Source organism: Corythoichthys intestinalis, chromosome 2, assembly GCF_030265065.1.
Source record: "Corythoichthys intestinalis isolate RoL2023-P3 chromosome 2, ASM3026506v1, whole genome shotgun sequence".
Classification (NCBI taxonomy): Eukaryota; Metazoa; Chordata; class Actinopteri; order Syngnathiformes; family Syngnathidae; genus Corythoichthys; species Corythoichthys intestinalis.
In genome coordinates this window covers 47,343,816-47,363,678 of record NC_080396.1, presented here as the reverse complement: position 1 = coordinate 47,363,678, position 19,863 = coordinate 47,343,816, and the positions used below count along the sequence as shown (strand labels likewise).

The following is a 19,863-nucleotide window of genomic DNA, read 5'->3' as shown; positions in this document are numbered from 1 at the left end:
ATATTGTGACGTTTTTGCTCAAGGTTATCATACCGACAGAATCTCATACTGGCACATGCCTAATACCGACTGGCAGTGCGTAAGTTACATGCAGCACAAAGGAGCGTGGGTAAAACTAACATCACATTGTCCCTAAATTACAGCCCCTCATTGAACGGTGTCATTTTCTGCATTTCAAATTATTTTCTCAGTTATCACAGTTCTCACAAATTCATGATTTGCCATCATATTTAAATATATTTTGAGCAACCATTTTTCACATGAAGGTCATTTATACTAAACCTTGTGTCCGTCTCTTTAATTATATTTTATAAGATTTACTAAGCAATATTTTTCAGGTGCCTGAACACCCATTACAAAATTACATTCTAAAGTTGGAACTCGTAGCTACTGTTGATTGTTGAGCAGGTTGTCGCAAATTAGATGATTATTATCTTTTATCATGAAAACACATAAAAACAAAATGGCACACTCACTCGCGATGCCAGTCATAGATCTGTTGAATGTTGCCAAATACAATCTTGTCTTTTCCTCTCATGTCCTCTGGGATCCCCCTGACATCCAACCTTGACATAAAACCCTGTCACACACACACACATTGTTGTCAACTATCCGAATGGCTTCTATAAATTGTTAAATTACATGGTACATATTGGTTGTCTGACCTCAACAATTACTCCCAAGTCCTTCACGTAGTCCTTCTCCGATTGAATCATCTCGTTTACTACGAACCTAAACACAGAGACACTCAACGTTCAGCTGGATACATCCGGAGTGCTGAATTAATCTTTCTCGACTGAAGGGTGCGTTGGACTCACATGCGCCCTCTCATTGCTTTGTTTTGCTGCTCACTATCCGACTCATTGGAACTTTGGTCAGAGTCGAGTGCCTGCAGATCAACCACAGGTATATGAATAGAAAAACACACTGTGGAGTGGTTAAAAAAAAAAAAAAAAAAAAAAAAAAGCGATCATTTATTGTTACCCCACTGTTGTTGGGATCTTTAATTATCTGCATAGGTGGTGGTAAAGGGGTGTGACTTTCTTCCTCTGGCTCCTCCTCCCCTCCACTTTGTCCCGCATCCTCCTTTTTTGCCTTCTGTCCACAGAAAACCAAGTCATTCTTTGTGTCATGTATCATTCCTTTTCCAGTCTTTAAATTGGCAAAAATGACAAAAAATAAAATAAAATCTTTTTTTTTTTTTTTAAACCATCGATTCATATCACCTATTTTTATCCATCCATCCATTAATCCATTATCTTCCGGTTGCTCCAGGGTTGGGTCGCGGGGGCAGCAGCTTTAACAGGGAAGCCTAGACTTCCCTCTCCCCAGCCACTTCAACCAGCTCCTCCGGCAGGATCCCAAGGCGTTCCCAGGCCAGCCGAGAAAAATACTCTGCCGAGCGTGTCCTGGGTCGTCCACGGGGCCGCCTGCCGGTGGGACATGCCCGGAACACCTCTCCAGGGAGGCGTCCTGGAGGCATCAGAATCAGATGCCCGAGCCACCTCAGGTGGCTCCTCTCAGAGCGGAGGAGTAGCGGCTCGACACAGAATCCCTCCCGGATGACCGAATCTCACCTTATTTCTAAGGGAGAGCCCGGACACCCTGCGGAGGACATTCATTTCGGCTGCTTGTATCAGGGCTCTTGTTCTTTCGGTTACAACCGAAATGGTGCACTGCTTTCCTCTCCTCAGACGCTGGATGGTGGACCAGAATTTCCTCGAAGCAGTCCCAAGTTGTTTTCCATGGCCTCACCGAACACCTCCCATGTCAGAGTTGTTGCCTCAGTAACCGCCTAAGCTGCAGTCTGCTTGGCCAGCCGGTAGCTGTCAGCTGCCTCTGAAGTCCCACAGGCCAAACAGGCCTCCTCCTTCAGCTTGACGGCATCCCTTACCGCTGGAGGACACCAGCGGGTTCGGGGATTGGCACGACGGCAGGAACCGTCCGATCGGCCGCCTCAACAATGGAGGTGCGGAACATGGCCCACCCGGACTCAATGTCCCCCACCTCCCCGGGACAAGGGAGAAGTTCTGCTGGAGGTGGGTGTTACAGCTCTTTCTGACAGGGGATTCTGCCAGACGTTCCCAGCAGACCCTAACAATAAGTTTGGGCCTGCCAGGTCTGGCCAGTATCTTCCCCCGCCATCGCAGCCAACACACCACCAGGTGGTGATCAGTTGACAGCTCTGCCCCTCTCTTCACCCGAGTGTCCAAAACATGCGGCCGCAAGTCCGATGGCACGATTACAAAGTCGATCATCGAACTACGGCCTAGTGTGTCCTGGTGCCAAGTACACATATGGACACCCCTATGTTTGAACATGGTGTTCGTTATGGACAAACCATGATGAGCACAGAAGTCCAATTACAGAACACCACTCGGGTTCTGATCGGGGAACCTGTTTTGGGGCCAGGTGAGGGGCCAGACAAAGTATGGCTCAAAATGACCCCTTATAATGAATAAAATAAATGGACTCGAGTTTCCCTTGCCCCGGACGCAGTTTACTGGGGCCCCCCTTTGGAGCCAGGCCCGGGGAGGTTGGGCTCGAAAGTAAGCGTCTGGTGGCCGGGCCTGTCTCCTTAAGGCCCCGGCCGGGCACAGCCCAAAAAGGCAACATGGTTTTCCCTTCCCATGGGCTCATCACCTGTGGGATGGGTCAAAGGGGTCGGGTGCGTAGGGAGTTGGGCAGCAGCCAAAGGTGGGGGCCATGGTGGTCCAACCCCCAGCTGCAGAAGCTAACTCTTGGGACATGGAATGTCACCTCTCTGGCAGGGAAGGAGCCCGGGCTGCTGTGTGAGGCAGAGAAATTCCGACTAGATATAGTTGGACTCTCCTTCACACATAGCTTGGGTTCTGGTACCAATCCTGTCGAGATGGGTTTGACTCTCTTTCACTCTGGAGTTGCCCACAGTGAGAGGCGCCAAGCAGGTGTGGCCATATTTATTGCCCCCCGGCTTGGCGCCTGTACGTTGGGGTTAACCCCGGAAGATGAGAGGGTAGCCTCCCTCCGCCTTCGGGTGTGGGGACGGGTTGACTGTTGTTTGCACGGAACAACAGCTCCAAGTACCCACCCTTTTTGGAGTCCTTGGAGGGCATGCTGGAGAGCGCCCCCTCTGGGGACTCCTTCGTTCTCCTGGGGGACTTTAACACTTACGTGGGCAATGACAGTGAGACCTGGAGGGGCGTGATTGGGAGGAACCTATTTTTTATTTCAATTTAAATTTTTTGTTTTGTTTTTATTTCTAACTAATTGACTGCCATTGATGACAAAAGACGTCCAAGTCTTTCTTAATGCAAGAGCTGGCAGCAACTGGGCGTATATTTACGTAGTGACTAATTCAAATTTACAGGAAAAGGATGAAAAGAATGATAGGCAGATCTGAGCCGCAGTTCGCAGGCACTTGTTTGAAAGTTGAGAGTCGTAAATGGCACTAATAGTTACATCGCAGGAAAATATTTTTGAATGATCCTATACAGTTCGTTATAATCTGCCATTTGTTATTTTTCGTCATGAAGGGGTGAAATACTGTCACAGAAACATTTTAAAAATAATGGTCCTTTCTGATAGTGTTTTACTACATAGATATTTTTGTGTAACACTTTGTGTATGTGAATTAATAGAGCAAAACAAATCATTCTTGTTCAGTGTTAATGCACAATATCAAAGTTAAAAAAACAAAAACAAAAACAAAAATAAATAAATAAAATCATTCAAAATTTCCACCACTATTGTGCAATGATACACTGGGAACAGTGTGTGTACTGTACACTGACACTGTATGTCTCAGTTGTAGGATGTGGGCCCAGAGAGTGAAGACGGTATGATGCCAATAGACAAAAGAAATAAAAGAAAAACATTCTCAAACTGATTCTGACTGAAGCTGAATAGAATAAAATCAAAATCCGTGTATTTAATATATAATAGTTTAGCCAAGTAAGAATAATACAACAATTTTTGTATTATGTGCTCAAACATGCTTATTTGTCTGCATTCTTACCATTGTTGAATTTCCCGTGAGAGGCATGGTCACTTCTGTCCGGTTATCCCGCCTTCTATTGCGGATCGGAGCTTTCTTCTGTCCATCAGCTTTTCCTTGACTCAGCCGCCTAACGGGACTGGTCAACCAGCGCTGTGACACATTACCTTTAAGTTAATCATTACAATTATGGCATTTAATGCTAGTTAAACAAGCATGGTATTGGTCTGGGGAATTTTGAAATCAAATCAGGGTTCCTACAGGTATCAGCAAATCTTATTTAATGGTTTTCAATGCCACTTTAAACTAATTTAATGCTCATGCTAGACTTTCACACATGAAAATTGTAGGTAGAGTCGTCCAATAATGGCTTTTTAACAGATCTCCCGATATTGTCCAACTCCAAAAATCCGATACAGATATCGAACCGATACAGATATATGCAAACGTGGACTAAGCATATTATGGCTAATTGTATTTTGATGCCCCATTGGATACTTAAATAATGATAAATGTAACAACTTCAAGGTTTTCTAATAAACATTCTGTGAAATATAAGAACAATTTTAAGTGAAGTTATGGGAAAAAGTGCTTATATTTCACTTCTATATCTATTGTTGAAATCAAAATAATACAAACATCTGTTTTTTGGATCAAGTGTGAGTACAAAGGGTGAATAAGGGACTGCCATATCACATATGGCTCACACAGTGCTTCTGGCTCAAAATAACAAAGTCACACAGATTCAGTACAGTATATGAGGTATGTCATGAGTTTATAATTCATTATTTTTCAATCATTTATTGTTCATTTAATTTTTGCACCATGAATGCAAACATAACACACATAACAAATCCCAAGCATCTTAGTTTGGAGACCCCTATTGGTCAATTTGCATAACTGCTGTGCTAAGATATGACCAGCCCTTGTACAAAGGCAGAAGGTTTCTATATTCACTTTGAAGGCAACATGCATATTGGCTCTAAACCAATGTTGATATTATCTGATATAATTCTAAAATGCTCTTGACGGCCGATATTATCAGCTACCCGATAATATCAGACACCCGATGATATCAGACAACTATGTAAAAACTCCTATGTAAAAACTTTTTTTTAAACCAAGTTTATATAATTTTTAATGCCTCAAACATTTAATGTTTTTTAAGACCCCACATAAACCTTGCAAATATTCTATAATCAATTTATTTTATGATTATTTTGAAATTGATACTTGAGTTGGATTCATAAAAACTATAAACGCAGACAGAGATGAACTACTCTATTCTAAGAATCAAGTAGACTTAGATCACTTGTCTGGCGACTCGGCGAGTTACTGGAGACTGGTATCACCATAACTGACCACAATTCCTTATTACCTTTAATGTGTTTCCTGTCCCTGAGCCACTACGTTTTGGTGCTGGTGAACTGGCAGCACCCGCTGGAGCTCCACCCAGACTGGAGACCACAGTGGTTGTCCCACCTTAGAGGGAAGACAGAGAAACATAGGTAGGCTTTGCGGCTGTAAAAAGCAGAAGTGGGAATCGGTCACACACATTGGAAACCATCTGGCTTTAACTGTGTATGCAAGTAAAAGCGCTACAAGTCTCAAATCCTACCTCTTAGATATTAAGTCCCAAATTTTTGTGGCAAAATCAAGTCCAGTTATAATTTGGGAGAAGTGTCTCTTGCTCAGTTAACATTAGTGTTAATCACATATTTTTATGGCTCAAAAATTAGTCACCGTATTTGTCAGCTATATTGCTAATTTTATGTAATTGTGGGGTTTTTTAGTGATGGAATAGAGATGTTGTTTCCCCTTTTTTTTCAGTTGCCAACCTTATGTGTTGCCATCATATTATACTTGACCTAATCAACAACAAAAATATTGACTCCAAATATAAACATCTGTCACACTCTCTCTCGGATATTTGCTTCATCAAATGGACTCTGCAAATAGCATACTGGATCGCTGCCAGCAGCAGCGTCATTTCAGCAAAAGCCAAATTATGGCAAGGTACCTTAGAATAATTTAAGTGCGTATTACACCAAAAAGCATGTTCATTTCATATTTCCCGCGGTGTTTTATGCTCCTGAAGGAAATGGACCGCTTGGATGTAAGTGGAAGCGATCGTTTTATATATTCAATTTTTGAATCCCACACTATGAAAATGAGTGACTTCTGGCTTTAGTCTCAGGTTTAGGACGAATGCGAATGTGACGTTACATGCGTCAGCATCTCACAATACAGCATTGCTTAATAGCATGCAGATGGTCTGCAAATTCAGCTGATTTTGCGGATTAATTTGTTTATTTTTCGCATTACGCCAGCCAAACGGCTGCAAAAAATTGTTGCTGCACCAGGGAGAGGCGCGTGAGCCTTTTTGGGTTTCAAATGCTTCCTGTTCACCGCGGATATTGGCCAAAACAGGACCTACTACTGTGGGACCATTGGAATTACGAGGAAGTGAGTAAACATCGTATTTTGTATTATGTCAAATACTGGGATCATGGCACACATTTTAATACAGAGGTGGCTTGCATTTTGTAGCTGATTGTCCACCGAGAATATCACTCGGCCGATGACCGGCGGCTTGTTTGCACACCCCCCTCTATACTCGGCTTCTTGGCCTCTCAGTGTGCCCGGTGTTCTGTCAAATTTTCAACCCCATCAGAAATTGCAACTTTGTGTTAAAAACGGCCACGAATACAGCGATTACAAAGTAAACACTACAAACTTTCTTTAAATAAAGGACTATTTACTTACGTTTGATCATTGACCGACATATAAAAAAAGTTCTACTCAGACACACCCTGCCATGTTAGCTTCACAACAACTACACATTGCTCTCTGTTTACGTCTTCGCCATGTAGTAAAGCATTATTTTATGCCATATTCGTGCTGACCATGTGGCAGCTACACGCTCCTCCGATGTCGGCCGGTTTGTCCGGCGGTACTCTTCAGCTGCTTCCCCGGCGAGCTCTCCAGTCCGTAACAGGGGAACGAGCTGTAACTTGCTCGCTGCCGTGTAATATGATCCGGGCTAGTTTTGTGTGATTTTTCGCTCCGAAAAGCGAAAATAAGATTTTGAGACGTCACTTGGTTAGGGTTAGCATGTCGGCAAGGTGTCAAGCCTCTTGGTCTGTTTACATTCTCCTAAGCCGGGGCAGGGAAATGACAAAAGCCTGACTAACTATGGTGGCGTAAAATATCGTTCGGGAGGTGCGAGAGTAAAGGTAAAGTCGACCGTTTTGACTATTATGGAGTAATTTTTCCATGTCGTACTGAATAAATGCATTTTTATTATTTCATATTCCATTTAGCACAAGACTTATTTGTCATGACCATACCATTTATTTAGCAATTGGGGAAAAATACTTCGATAAAAAGAATATCCTGTAAAAATATTGGAGAAGAGAGACTGAAACAATTACATTTTGCGGCTCTCTTCGTCGCGTTTTCCTCGTTCTGAATAATTCCCACTCAATGGGCTGAATTCTAAATCAGATAAAACCATGACCCTGACGACGTCATCCTCATGTTGGGAACGCTGGACCCCTGTAAAGGTAGGCGTGGCTAAACAACGGATTAAAAGACTAATTTTTCGGTATCTGCGCTTTCCCAAATTGTTGTATATAGTTGAATCGTCTCAAAATATGATTCAAATTCACATAATAATGCTATTTAAGACTTTTGTATCCTGTCGCACGGACTTTAATTAAATAATAACCGAAATTTATTAAAATTTCATAAAAGCCGGTGGAAACAAAGACCTTAAGTTGTTATTGTCATTCTAAAGAAACGAGGCATTGTTGAAATTTCATAATAAAAGCCGGTGGAAACAAAGACCTTAAGTTATTATTGTCATTCTAAAGAAACGAGGCATTGTAAGAGTTTTTTTTTTTTTTTTAAATGAGGTTCTATTTGTGAAATGTGCTAAGCAGAGGTTGCGCTAGACTTTTTCGCTGTCTGTCATTTTGACTGACAGTGTCATAAAAATCCGGTCATAATCTATTTTTACCCGTCACTTACATTTTTAAAATGATAATAATGACATATTCAATAGTATTTAGTTTTCATTCATTTTTAATTAATATTCTGTCCGAACAAGCATAACAAGAGGCAAACAGACAGCGGAGTGCACCAATCAGCGACGGGCAGACGTGCCGTTAGCAAAGCGACGAGGGCAGGACGAGGGACTTGCGCGCGGAAGTAAACATACGAAGAGAACGGAGTTTATTCAACATGGCTAGCGCGAGACAGGCTGTTGTCAATGTCTCGTGTCGATGTGTTTTAGCTCATTTAAAACTGAATTTACCGCGGATTGGAGCATATTCTCGGCTCTCCCGTTCGCCATCCGTGTTGTGGTAGAGACGACTTTCGGCGCGCAAGAGTGATGTTGCTCGTGAAGAACACGTCACGCAAATAAACAAATCTGATTTGTCGATTGATTTTGTACCTACTCGAGAGGCTGTGTCCCTGACTTTTCTCTCAGTGTTTGAAAAATACAGGGAGAACAGTCTGGCCGTGCCAGGCAAACACTCAGTTGCCTTGACATTTTTCCGAGTAAGGCGTGCATGCATCAAGAGAGACAATAGCTAATTAATATGCTCACTCGCCACCCTGTGGTCTGGGGTGTGAATTGCAACCTGTCAAAATGGACTTCAGTTTTTTCCGTCACCGTTTTAAAAAAAACGGTCAACGACGGAAAATATTCGGTTCACGCGACCCCTGGTGCTAAGTATAGATCATAAGTTTTACGTAATTAAGAGTATATAATAATTATCACCAAATACCAGACAAATGACATTCTCGTCACAATGACATTCTTCTCCACAAAAAATCACTGACATTCACCAATCCCTAACTCACCACGGAGCTGCAGTTTCTGGGACTGACCCTGTTCCCTTTCATGTTCCTCTCATCAGCACCCTCTCCTCATTTACCCTTCCTTTAATCCCTGCAATCCCTGACATCATCACCAAATCCAAACCCACTACCAGTCACCTTGATCCTCTTCCCACTGCCCTCATCAAAACTTGTCTTCCCTCAATAGCCCCCTCATCACGACTATCATTCACTCCTCGCTCACATCCGGTACGGTTCCCCAATCTCTCAGAACTGCTTCCATCACACCCATTCTGCGGAAACCCAACCTGGATCTCACCATTTTCAATAACCTCCGCCCAATCTCCAACCTACCTTTCATTTCCAAAATTCTTGAAAATACCGTTGCATCCCAACTCCATAACCACCTAATTACCAATGACATTTATGAGCACTTTCAATCCGGTTTCAGTCCTCTCCATAGCACCGAAACAGCCTTACTTAGAATTACAAACGACCTCCTCATAGCATCCGACTCCGGTTTATTATCAATTCTTGTCCTCCTCGATCGCACTACCGCCTTCGACACCATTTCCCACACACTCCTTCTCGACCGACTCTCCTCCATTGGTATCGCCCACACACCTCTTTCCTGGTTCACTTCCTACCTAGCCAACCGCACACAATTCGTCAAATTTGGCCCCAATACATCCAATTCCCTCCCTGTCTCCGCTGGCGTGCCCCAGGGTTCTGTCCTGGGGCCGCTCCTCTTTATCATATACATTCTCCCCCTCGGTTCCATTTTCCACAAACACAACATTCACTTTCACTGTTACGTAGCTCTACATCTCCTCAAAACCAACCGCCTCCCTCCCAGCTTCCTCCCTCATCCTCTGCTTAGATGAAATTAACTCCTTGTTCTCCTCTAACTTCCTCCTACTCAACAGCTCCAAAACAGAAGTCATCCTAGTTGGAACCACCGCAATGCTCTCTCATGTCATAAGTTCTCCATTATCATCAACAATGTACCGATCTCGCAGTCTCAGGTTAAGAGTCTGGGTGTCATCCTCGACAGCATGCTCTCCTTCCGGTCACATATCAACAACATCACCAGATCAGCCTATTTCCACCTCCGCAATATTTTTCGTCTCTTCCCTTCTCTCACTAGCCATACAGCTTCCACCCTGGTCTGTAATCTAATAACCTCCCGGCTCGATTATTGCAACTCACCGCTCTTCGGTCTCCCAAACAAGTCCTTCCAGAAACTGCAGCTCCTCCAGAACCCAGCAGCACACCTCATCACTTGAACCCCCGCAACACGCCAGATCACCCCCATCCTCCGTCAACTTCACTGGCTTCCAGTCAAACAAAGAATTACAAGATCCTCATCATCACCTTCAAACACTCCATGGCCTGGCCCCTCCCTACCTTTGTAATCTACTCCGTTTAAACAATCCAACCCGTCCAATTCGCTCTACCACTATTCTCCCCCTCTCCGTCCCCCGTGTCCGCCTCTCCACCTTTGGTTCCAGAGCTTTTAGTTAGTGTGCCCCCCAGCTCTGGAACTCCCTACCCCCTGATCTTCGCAGCATATCTACCCTATCACTTTTCAAATCGAGACAGATAACACACCTGTTCACTCTTTCTTACCCACCATAACCCCTAGCTCTGTTATATCTTTACTTCTCTCTATTGTGCTTTTAATCTTTTATCCTTTTAATACCTTTTTTTTTATCGTACTGTGATTCCATGTCCCTTGTGAAGCGTCTTTGTGTGGTTTGAAAAGCGCTCTAGAAATAAAATGTATTATTATTATTAAATGTTGCAATGCATCAGGAGGTCTTCATCATCAACATGGTCATCCATGATGAGTAACTAAATAGAAGAATAGGATTAAGTATACAATATTAATTTAAAGTTAATCTTTCAACAGTATAATTTCAATTAGCATGTAAAATCTAAATATATAATAAATGAAATATAAAATGAAAGATACATACATAGATACATATCAAATAAAATAATATTGCAAAAAATAGAGTATACTAGTGGAGATGAATGAGTAATGACAAATCTGAAAGATGAGGAAACAAGCCCATCACAACAAATCAATGACTGGCCTGTGTTTTTTTTTTTTTCTTTTACAGTCAATGATTCCCTCCCTCCAGTTCTCCTTTACAAAGTGCAGCCTTGTTGGCCAGGTTTAAGAGTCACACTTGCAACTTGAAAGCCAGAAGTAAAAGTAGGACTATCAAAATCGATTAAAGCAAAACACAGAAGCCAAATTTTTTGTAATAGCATATTTCCCCACAAGAGTGGCGATTGTATTTTACTTTTGGAATTTTTGATGAAATTGTGCCATCCGGTTGCACTTTTATTTCAGTGTGCACTTCCTAATTAGTGCTGTTTGCAAAGCGGAGTTGGCTAGGTTGTTGATGTATGGACAAAGACTGGTAAAAAATAATCGCAATAAAAATCATCAGTGTCTCAGCTACACTTTTCGCTTTGCTTTCGGTAGCAAGTAGGTAACATTACTGATGTTACGCATGTTTACAGCAGAACAAGCAGGTGGAAAATAAATCATTTTTATTTGGTCTGTTACTACGGTTTCGTGCACCGCCCTAGAAAAGAGTAGCTTTAGAAACATTTTTTGTTTAATTTTTACTTTTTGTTTAAGGTATGACAAGTCACAAGTGCCATACCTAAATGATGCTGGTTTCCAGGTTGGCATATACTACATAAAAAAACCCTTCAAAGGGATCCACAATAAAGAGACTTGTAGATCTTAAAAGATAAACGTTATTATGAGTTGAAATAATTTGACATAGAAACCCCTCTTGATGTTTTCATTTTTATACAGTTCGTAAAATTTGTTTAACTAGTAGGTTGCCTTTGTTGTTGACGTCGCAGGGCGGTGACGTCACATGGTTACGCTGTCGGGCTTCCAGAGTATGACTAGCGACATAAACATGTCATCTGTTCAACCCTTTCAATTAGAAACCGAGAAGAACACTATTGAGCATGATGGCACCGTTGATATTTCACAAAACAGCAGCAAAAGTAAAATGAACAGGAAAGACGAGATGTGATGAGACGAGAGTAGGGAAAAAAAAACGCCGTTCTGCCAAAATGTGCTACACCGGTGAAACATCTACAAGAGGCGAATTTGACACCCAAAGTACTACCGTGCCCTTTCAGCTTGTTTGTTTTTTAGATGCATACAGACAGAAGATATTAAAGATGTCTTATGAAAATACTTATATGTAGTAATATCAAATAAGGGTGGTTTCAATATGCTACGTGACAAATGTGGTCAACAGATCAACAATCTGCTTGAAAGCTACCACAAGAAAACACAATGCTTAAAAGTATTAGAGGGAAACACATGTAAAAAGAGTTTGAGGCAATGAGAAGGTAATAAAAGACTCAATAAAAACTCATATAGTAAGTAATCGCCGCTTTTAACCGATAAGCGCATGTGTTGGACGAAGGAATTGCAGTAACCCGGTAGTATTCGCCAAGTGACAGTAACAATTTACGTCATTACCCCGAGTGTCCACTGCAGGTATACAAACATGGCGCCCTCCGTAGGTCAAAACATGTACTAAATATTATAGATTTTTAAAATCAATGGCAATATTTTATGTTTCTAATAACATATTTTTGTAAAAGAAAACAGTTACGGCTTATTAGAGACTACAAGTCTAAGTTGGAGGGTCCCATTAAAAAAGACAATCGTGAAAAATCTGATTTTCAAATAGACACATGTAAGACTTGTCAAGTAAGTCAATTTGAGTTGTAGTTTTAACCAAGAGTATCCCTGGTCCTTAAACATGCAGGATAAGAATGAGTCAAATCAAGTCATGAGACTCAATTTCCACACCTCTGGTAACTAGGGAGTAGCAATTTGTAAGGCATCTTACTTTGAGTGGGTTGAACATGTAGAGCAGCTGTCTCAGGGGTTAATGGTCCAGAATCTGTCGACACAAACACACACAGATGTATACACTTGAAGCGCAAAGAGGCGGGAAGCCTATTTGCATGTTGCTCACATCATTAGACATAACCAATAATTCCCTGTTTTTTGTGAATGATTTCCAGGTAAATTAACCAATTGCACTTAATTGGTCTCAAAAGCACTTAGTTCAAATACACATCTTACAACCGTTTTTGTAAATACTTGTACATACAATGAAGAAATGTGACTATTCAATTTTGAAGATTTTGAATTGTGAAGCAACAGCAAATTCACAAAAACAATGCATAACCAATACTTTTCACACTGTTGGCAAAAAAAAGTGAGTGAAAGATATATACTCCTAAGTGAAAATCTCCATAATGGTCCAAGTTATCAACATTCAATCCCTGTCGCCATATAACTCTTAGGTTTCAAGGTCTCAGAGGTAATTGGGGAACAGGTGTGTTCAATTTGGCGTTATTGCTCCCCACACTCTCTCATACTGGTCACTGAAAGTTCAATATGGCAAATAAATCTGATGATTTGAAAGAAGCGGAAAAAAGCTGACCTACATTCCATATACATCAGGTGTATGTGTGACATTGTTCACACACAGAAAGAAACCTGCGTGTCCAGTTTAACATGTCTTAAACATTCCTGCTAGAGATCAACTCTCTGCTTTTCACTGTCAATGTTTAACCACTCGCCCCCCCAAAAAAAACGCTCCTATATCAGACCCACCTCGTCCGTTCTGGCATGTAATCCAACCCCAAACCACAGAACAATCCCAGCATGCACTTGTGCGTCGCCGCATGCTTCAACGTGCATCCATTTGGACAGCGCAGAGTCACAGAGAAGCTACACAGTTGTTATGAACAGCATGACACAAGTCCAGAACAGAACCAGTCATGGGGTGGGGCTAAGAGTAAGAGGCAGGATTCTAGAGTTTTCTTTTTTATTGACTTCCGATTAGTTGTTTAGGGCGAAAAAGACAAATAAAGTGCTTTAGAGGGATGATTTATATTAATGTCTAAAAGTAAAATACGTACATCCATCCATGAATTCAGAAATACAGAAATACAGTGCTCTTTTTCAGGAGGTTTCAGTGGAGCCGGAACCTATCACACCTGACTTCGTCTTAGAGGCGGGCTAAACCAGAGGATGAATCAGCAGCCAATCCCAGGGTAAACTAGCGTTCACACCTTTGCAATGAGGACCATATATAGAAAAAGGTAGGAAGGACGCGGAAGTTAATCTTGTGTTTATGAAATATTCTACAAAAAAAAAAAAAAAAAAGACGCATAATGCTGTGAGTTAATATTCACCAAGCTGTTAGCATATTTAAACTTAAAACTCTGCTTAGTGTTATCCGTGACAGAGCAAAGTTATTCCTATTTGTATAATATCTACTATTTCAATTGAAAAAAAAAGTGTGATAAATACATGATACAATTTTTTTGAATAATTGAAAAAATCTTATAACACTGAAATTTATTTCCGTTCTCAGCTCAGTTGTCTTTTTGATTACTGTATTTCTCGGACTATAAATCGCAGTTTTTTTTCATAGTTTGGCTGGGGGTGCGACTTATACTCAGGAGCGACTTATGTGTGAAATTATTAGCACATTATGATATCCTTTCACATGTTATTTTGGTGTTTTGGAGTGACACTGATGGTTTGGTAAACTTGTTAGCATGTTCATTAAGCTATATTTATCTAAATAACTCTTAATAGCTATGGCCACGTTTGCGTTCTGCCTTTAGCAATGTGTGTTCAAGTGTATTATTACTTTTTTATATTGAAATGCATGCTTTTAGTTTGTGGCGCTTTCACGCCCAAGTGGGGGCGCATTCGCACTTGTTTACGTGAAGAAGAGCGCTCACACGCCAGAAGTAGACGGACTCTGAGCGAGTGGGCGAGAGAGAGAGAGAGAGACGGCTGCGAACCTACATTCATTGTTTATGCTTGTAAAATATTTGTACAGAGGCAACGCCTGTGTGTATCATCTTTTCTGTTGTTGTTGTGTGTTTTCCACCCGCGATCGGACACTTAGAGCCAGTTGTTTGAACGATGTGCTAATGCTAGCGAACGCATGCTAACCGATCGTGTCATTGCTGTAATAGCACCTAATTATCATTTATTTATGTTGATGCGAACCTGTTTGGTATCGAGGACGAAATTGATTCAGCAAATTATACGGACGTCCAGCATCGTCATTTGGGAGTTTAGCTCACTGTAAAGACCCTACCCACGTGACGTCACAACTCCTTCCTCCTGATTGGTGCCGCCCAATTGTCCGTCAACACATCATGTTTACCTGTTACGGCTACGTACATTCCTCCTATTTACGACGTGTTTTTCTGCTCGTTAACATTAATAATCAAAATGGTGAAGGCGTGTGTGGTGGTCGGTTGCAATAACAGAGAAGATAGACGGAGAAGACTGAGAGACTTGAAGTTCTACCGGATTCCGAGAGACCCGGAGAGAAGAGAGCGAGATGGGCTGCTGCAATTCGACGAGAAAACTGGGCTCCGAACGATTACCACAGATTATGTAGTAGTCATTTTATATCTGGTAAGATGCATTTAATATATATTTAGAGGGTTTTGGGCTGACAGCCACAATTAAGATCATTGCTTGGCTAATCGCCGACAACATACACGTATGTATGTAGTGAGAGTGCTATCGCTAAACCATATAAACATTAAAAGCCCTAACTCCATTGACAAACGACATGAAATACATTAGACTTGACAGTGGATGTTAGCAATAACAAAAGATTTTGAATTGAAAATTTCGTAACTCACCTTTCCAAGCACAAGATAGATTCCTGCCGAATTTTCGTGGACGAGGACCTGTTTCACCCAACCAGCAACGAAGTATTTATAAGCCTCCAAGCTCTTAAAGTTTTTCAAACTTTCGTGAGAATAGGCTGATCTTGTGTGGACAAGATAGTTGTACATATCAGGGTAGCTAGCAGATGTCAGGCAAATACGGCGGAGACAGCGGGTCGAAAAACATCGATTTAGGCATCAAATATGGATCTGGCAAATGGATAAACTGAAGCTTTTCCACATAACGCCTTTTATGCAACGCATCAAGTGAGTTTACGGCATCCGAAAGCACCGGGTCTTCCATGAAATGCATTATAAATTGCTCGATCAATTGAGACCATTGATAATACAGACACAAAATGACAGACAAGGGGGCGGAACCATACAGCGAGCACGTGATTTTGTGACGTCGGTGGGTAGGGTCTATAGCCAGGAACGAACCGTAGCGTCCTGGTGAGGACAGTATATTCGCATTTCATTGTTAATGCATCATGTAACATCATACTGTACACTTATTCAGCATGTTGTTCTCTATTGTATTTTTTAGATTAAATTGCCTTTCAAGATGACATATCTGTTCTATGTGTTGGATTTTATCAAGTACATTTCCCCCAAAAATGCGATTTATACTCCAGTGCGACTTATACGTATGTTTTTTTCCTCTTCGTTGGGCATCTTATGGCTGGTGCGACTTATACTCCGGTGCGACTTAAAGTCCGGAAAATAATGTAACTTGCCGTAATTTGTCATTTTATGAGTAACTTGTACAAAAAAACTCTAAGTCTGCTTTTACATATTGAAAATGTTTCAAATAAAGTGATAGAATGTGGGGCTGCAGCTATCAAGTATTTTAGTAGTGATGATTAATCGAATAATTGAGTAATCGGATTAGGAACACGTTGCAGAATGAATTTTAGGAGATGTAAAACAAAGCCTTGCTAAGATTGCATTTTCAACATTTAATGCTAATACAAAATAAAATCCCCAGTGTTTAGTTAAACTATGCAGAATTGCACTTTCATTTAAAAGTAAATTAAAATACCTGAGCTTAGCTTCAAATGGTATTAAAAAAATTAAATAAATGAGCATTTAAGTACAACAAATGACCAATTGGCTGACTTGATTAGCAAATGTCCGCTAGCTTAAATGTTATAAATTGCTAATGTTTTTTTTTATGTTTAATGCTCTTAAGAAATCGTTTAAAAACATATTCCACAAAAAATGGCTAAATTTACACATAAACTAAATTATGAAAGCATAAAACATATATTAGCTCAAACAAAAACTTGTTGGTCTTAACAGTGAGCAGCTGGATTCACCCATGTTAAATAAGTTATGTCATATTCACTGCTGCTACTAAAGGGCAATGTATCCACCCAGATGAATAAATCTAAATACAAACACTTTCAAAACAAACCATTACTCTAATTAAACGAATACTCGAAGCAGCAAAATTTGATTCAAAGCTTTTTTCTAATCCAATTACTCGAGTTAATAGAGTAATCGTTGCAGCATTATTCAAATGTATCTTAACAAGTAATTTAGAAAAAAAACACATGAGCAATTTTCAAACTACTCTTTTTAACATTTATTTTTTAAAGTACAGTATTTTTTGATAGGTTCTTTACTGTACATTCATATGTACTTTGTATTTAATATTTTTACTTGTGAAAATCACATGAGAATTTATTTCTGTTTTCTAATGATCGCTGCAAACACTCCCACTCAAAATGGATGAGACGTCTATTGCTGTCAATGGCAACAAGAATTCCCATATTATTGCCATGATCCAAGGCTAGACTTGGATATATTTTCCATCATCAGTGATTATCTCTTTTATGGACGGCATACATGAGATGTTCGTGTCCAATCTGTTAGATCTTGACAAAGCATGATGAATCTTTCATGTTGAGCTGCTCTGAAATATTTAGAGGACACCGACAGACAGGAAAGGACCAAAATACATGCCGTCTTGACCAGAATGTCTCAACAGGAAGTGAAAGGGAGAGCAGATGGGGGGAAATGGGTGTGGAGGTGAAATGACACTCACCCTTCCCAGAGCTCGTGAGTGACGATGAATTGGAGGCACTGAAAGAGGTGGTAGTGGTGATGCAGGAGGGGGCGTTGCCCGAAGAGGCAGGAGAAGCCGGCACCAGTGTTTCCATGTCGGCAGCACTATGAGAATGTGACAGGCAGAGGGCGCTCATCGGCAACAACCCCTCCTGGTGGGAAAACACTCGCAATTAACACTTAACACTGCACACTCACAGCCCTTTGAATGTTGGTGCCCCTGCCCTTGTTACCTGTTGTGGAGTTAGATCGGTTGTTCGGACCAAACACCAGCCGGGTCTCTCAGCTGAGCGTTCCACTAGCTCAACAGTCTGACCACAGCGGACACTCAGCTCTCCAGGTGAACCAGAGGAGAAATCCAGCAACACCACCACTAACTCACAGCCTCCCGACAGCTGGACAGACACAAAAACATGCAGTTGGACTATTGCAATGTACACTTTTCACTGAACCTGACAGAACGGATCAGTCTAGAGCAGGGGTGTCCAAACTTTTTTTCGCCGAAGCAAGGGCCAACTTGAAATCCTTCCACTTTTATTTTTTAAAACAGAGGATCGGAATCGGGTAAAAAAAAAAAAAAAAAAAAAAAAAGATCATTTAAAAAAAAAAATGTATTTCTTATTAAGTATTATCCCACTGGCTGCCATGATCGCGATAGATGTCCAATCCAATTTGACTATGTAACGATCACTGCCACCCTCCCAGTCAAAATGGATGTCAATGGGTGTCAATGGCAGTGAAAAATGATCACTCAATGCCAGCCTCCTCAGTTGAAATGGATTTAACTGCCAAAGGCAGTGAATGGGTTAAGGGCTAGAAGCATCAAAATAATACAGAGGTACTGTATAGGGATATTGTATCACAATATAAATATTCATAATTACGCTAGTGAAACGGATTTTATAGAACAAATGTCAAGTGAAAGCAAAAAATTTAAGAAAATCCCAACCAAGATAGTTTAATTTACCACATTGGATTATTATTATTTTTTTTAAATACAGGTAGTACCCGGGTTAAGACGTACCCAACTCACGTGATTTCGACTTTACGACGCCGGAGTCTCGTCTGCCATTATGTTTCTAGGTTTTTTTGTAGTCGCGCAACCAATACCTAGTTCTTGCCATGTCAGGATCCCCATTTCCCCCAGCAGCGTCACCGCCGTCCTGCAGTTCCTTACAGCGTCAGGTCCCATTTCCTTGTTCTCATGCTGCTGCTGCTTCTCCCGCGGCACCGACTCTTCTTGCAAGTCCTGATTCGGTTGTGTGAGTCCGGACGGCGGGCTCACGTTAAGAGAGGTGACGCTGGCGACCTGAGCGGCCATGATAACTCCCAACTCCCCTCCCTACTCTTTCCAGAGCACCCTTTTCTCTCAGCAAGGCGACTCACTCGCGAGCAAAGCACAAATAGTTGGTATTTACAGTATTTTATTTTTTACTTAACCTTTTTGATATGACATATAATACAGGTTTTTGAACAGTTATTTTGAGGTTTCGGGTGTATTTTGGGGGGTACTTAAAGGGTTAATTCCGACATACACGGAAACTCGGGTTACATCGCCAGCCTAGGAACGGAACTCGACTACCAGCATAATTTATTTATGTAAAACAGAATACTGAAATTTTGCAGTTTCCTAAATTGATTTGAACACTTCAGGTTTTGACCCCAAGCTAATGGCGTGACTAGCTCTATATAGTGTTAAATCTGAGAAGTGCAATAGAATGTAAGCTGAATTTTAAGTTTCTTGCGTGGACCATATTCAATGATACAGTAATTTCATAATTTGCTGGGCAGCGGGCTGTAGTTGGCCCGCGGGCGCAATTAGGATACCCCTGCTCTAGAGTGATCAATCCAGGCTAGCTACAAAGTCGGAATTTTTCTATCTGCTTTTTTTGCCTTGTCTTTTTTATTAGAATTTTTCATTTAGGGCGGCCGTAACAAGTGTCAGTTTTTCATGATGGTAATGGCAGTACCTAGTGGGTGAATGTGAATCTATAGAATGGTTTGGGTATTGTAATTGTGTAAGTAAGAGTGCCATACACAGTAAGTGCTTTCCAATTTCTATTCTCTCCAAGCTGTGCATGCACTCACGGCTTACAACAATTCACTCTAAAGCAGCTATATCAGGAAAATATCCATTTAAACTATAAACTGCATGTTGCAACTAATACGTCCTTACCCAGTTTGTGGCAAAACGTTCA

General features: G+C 41.2%; 1 protein-coding gene across 3 annotated transcripts in view; it reads right to left on the bottom strand.

Moving 5' to 3' along the window:
* Positions 1-19,863, bottom strand: part of LOC130908541 (kalirin-like) — a 51,454-nt gene that overhangs the window by 8,986 nt on the left and 22,605 nt on the right. For 2 of the 3 annotated variants that reach the window (XM_057824075.1, XM_057824090.1), the window contains exons 40-48: positions 17,899-18,060; positions 17,646-17,817; positions 12,727-12,780; positions 5,355-5,458; positions 3,998-4,129; positions 985-1,098; positions 819-889; positions 666-732; positions 477-580 (exon numbers count right to left, since the gene is read on the bottom strand). In XM_057824075.1, the coding sequence (XP_057680058.1) occupies positions 477-580; positions 666-732; positions 819-889; positions 985-1,098; positions 3,998-4,129; positions 5,355-5,458; positions 12,727-12,780; positions 17,646-17,817; positions 17,899-18,060 (980 nt within the window). The remainder of the gene's footprint in view (positions 1-476; positions 581-665; positions 733-818; positions 890-984; positions 1,099-3,997; positions 4,130-5,354; positions 5,459-12,726; positions 12,781-17,645; positions 17,818-17,898; positions 18,061-19,863) is intronic. The other variant, XM_057824084.1, reaches the window with a different exon arrangement.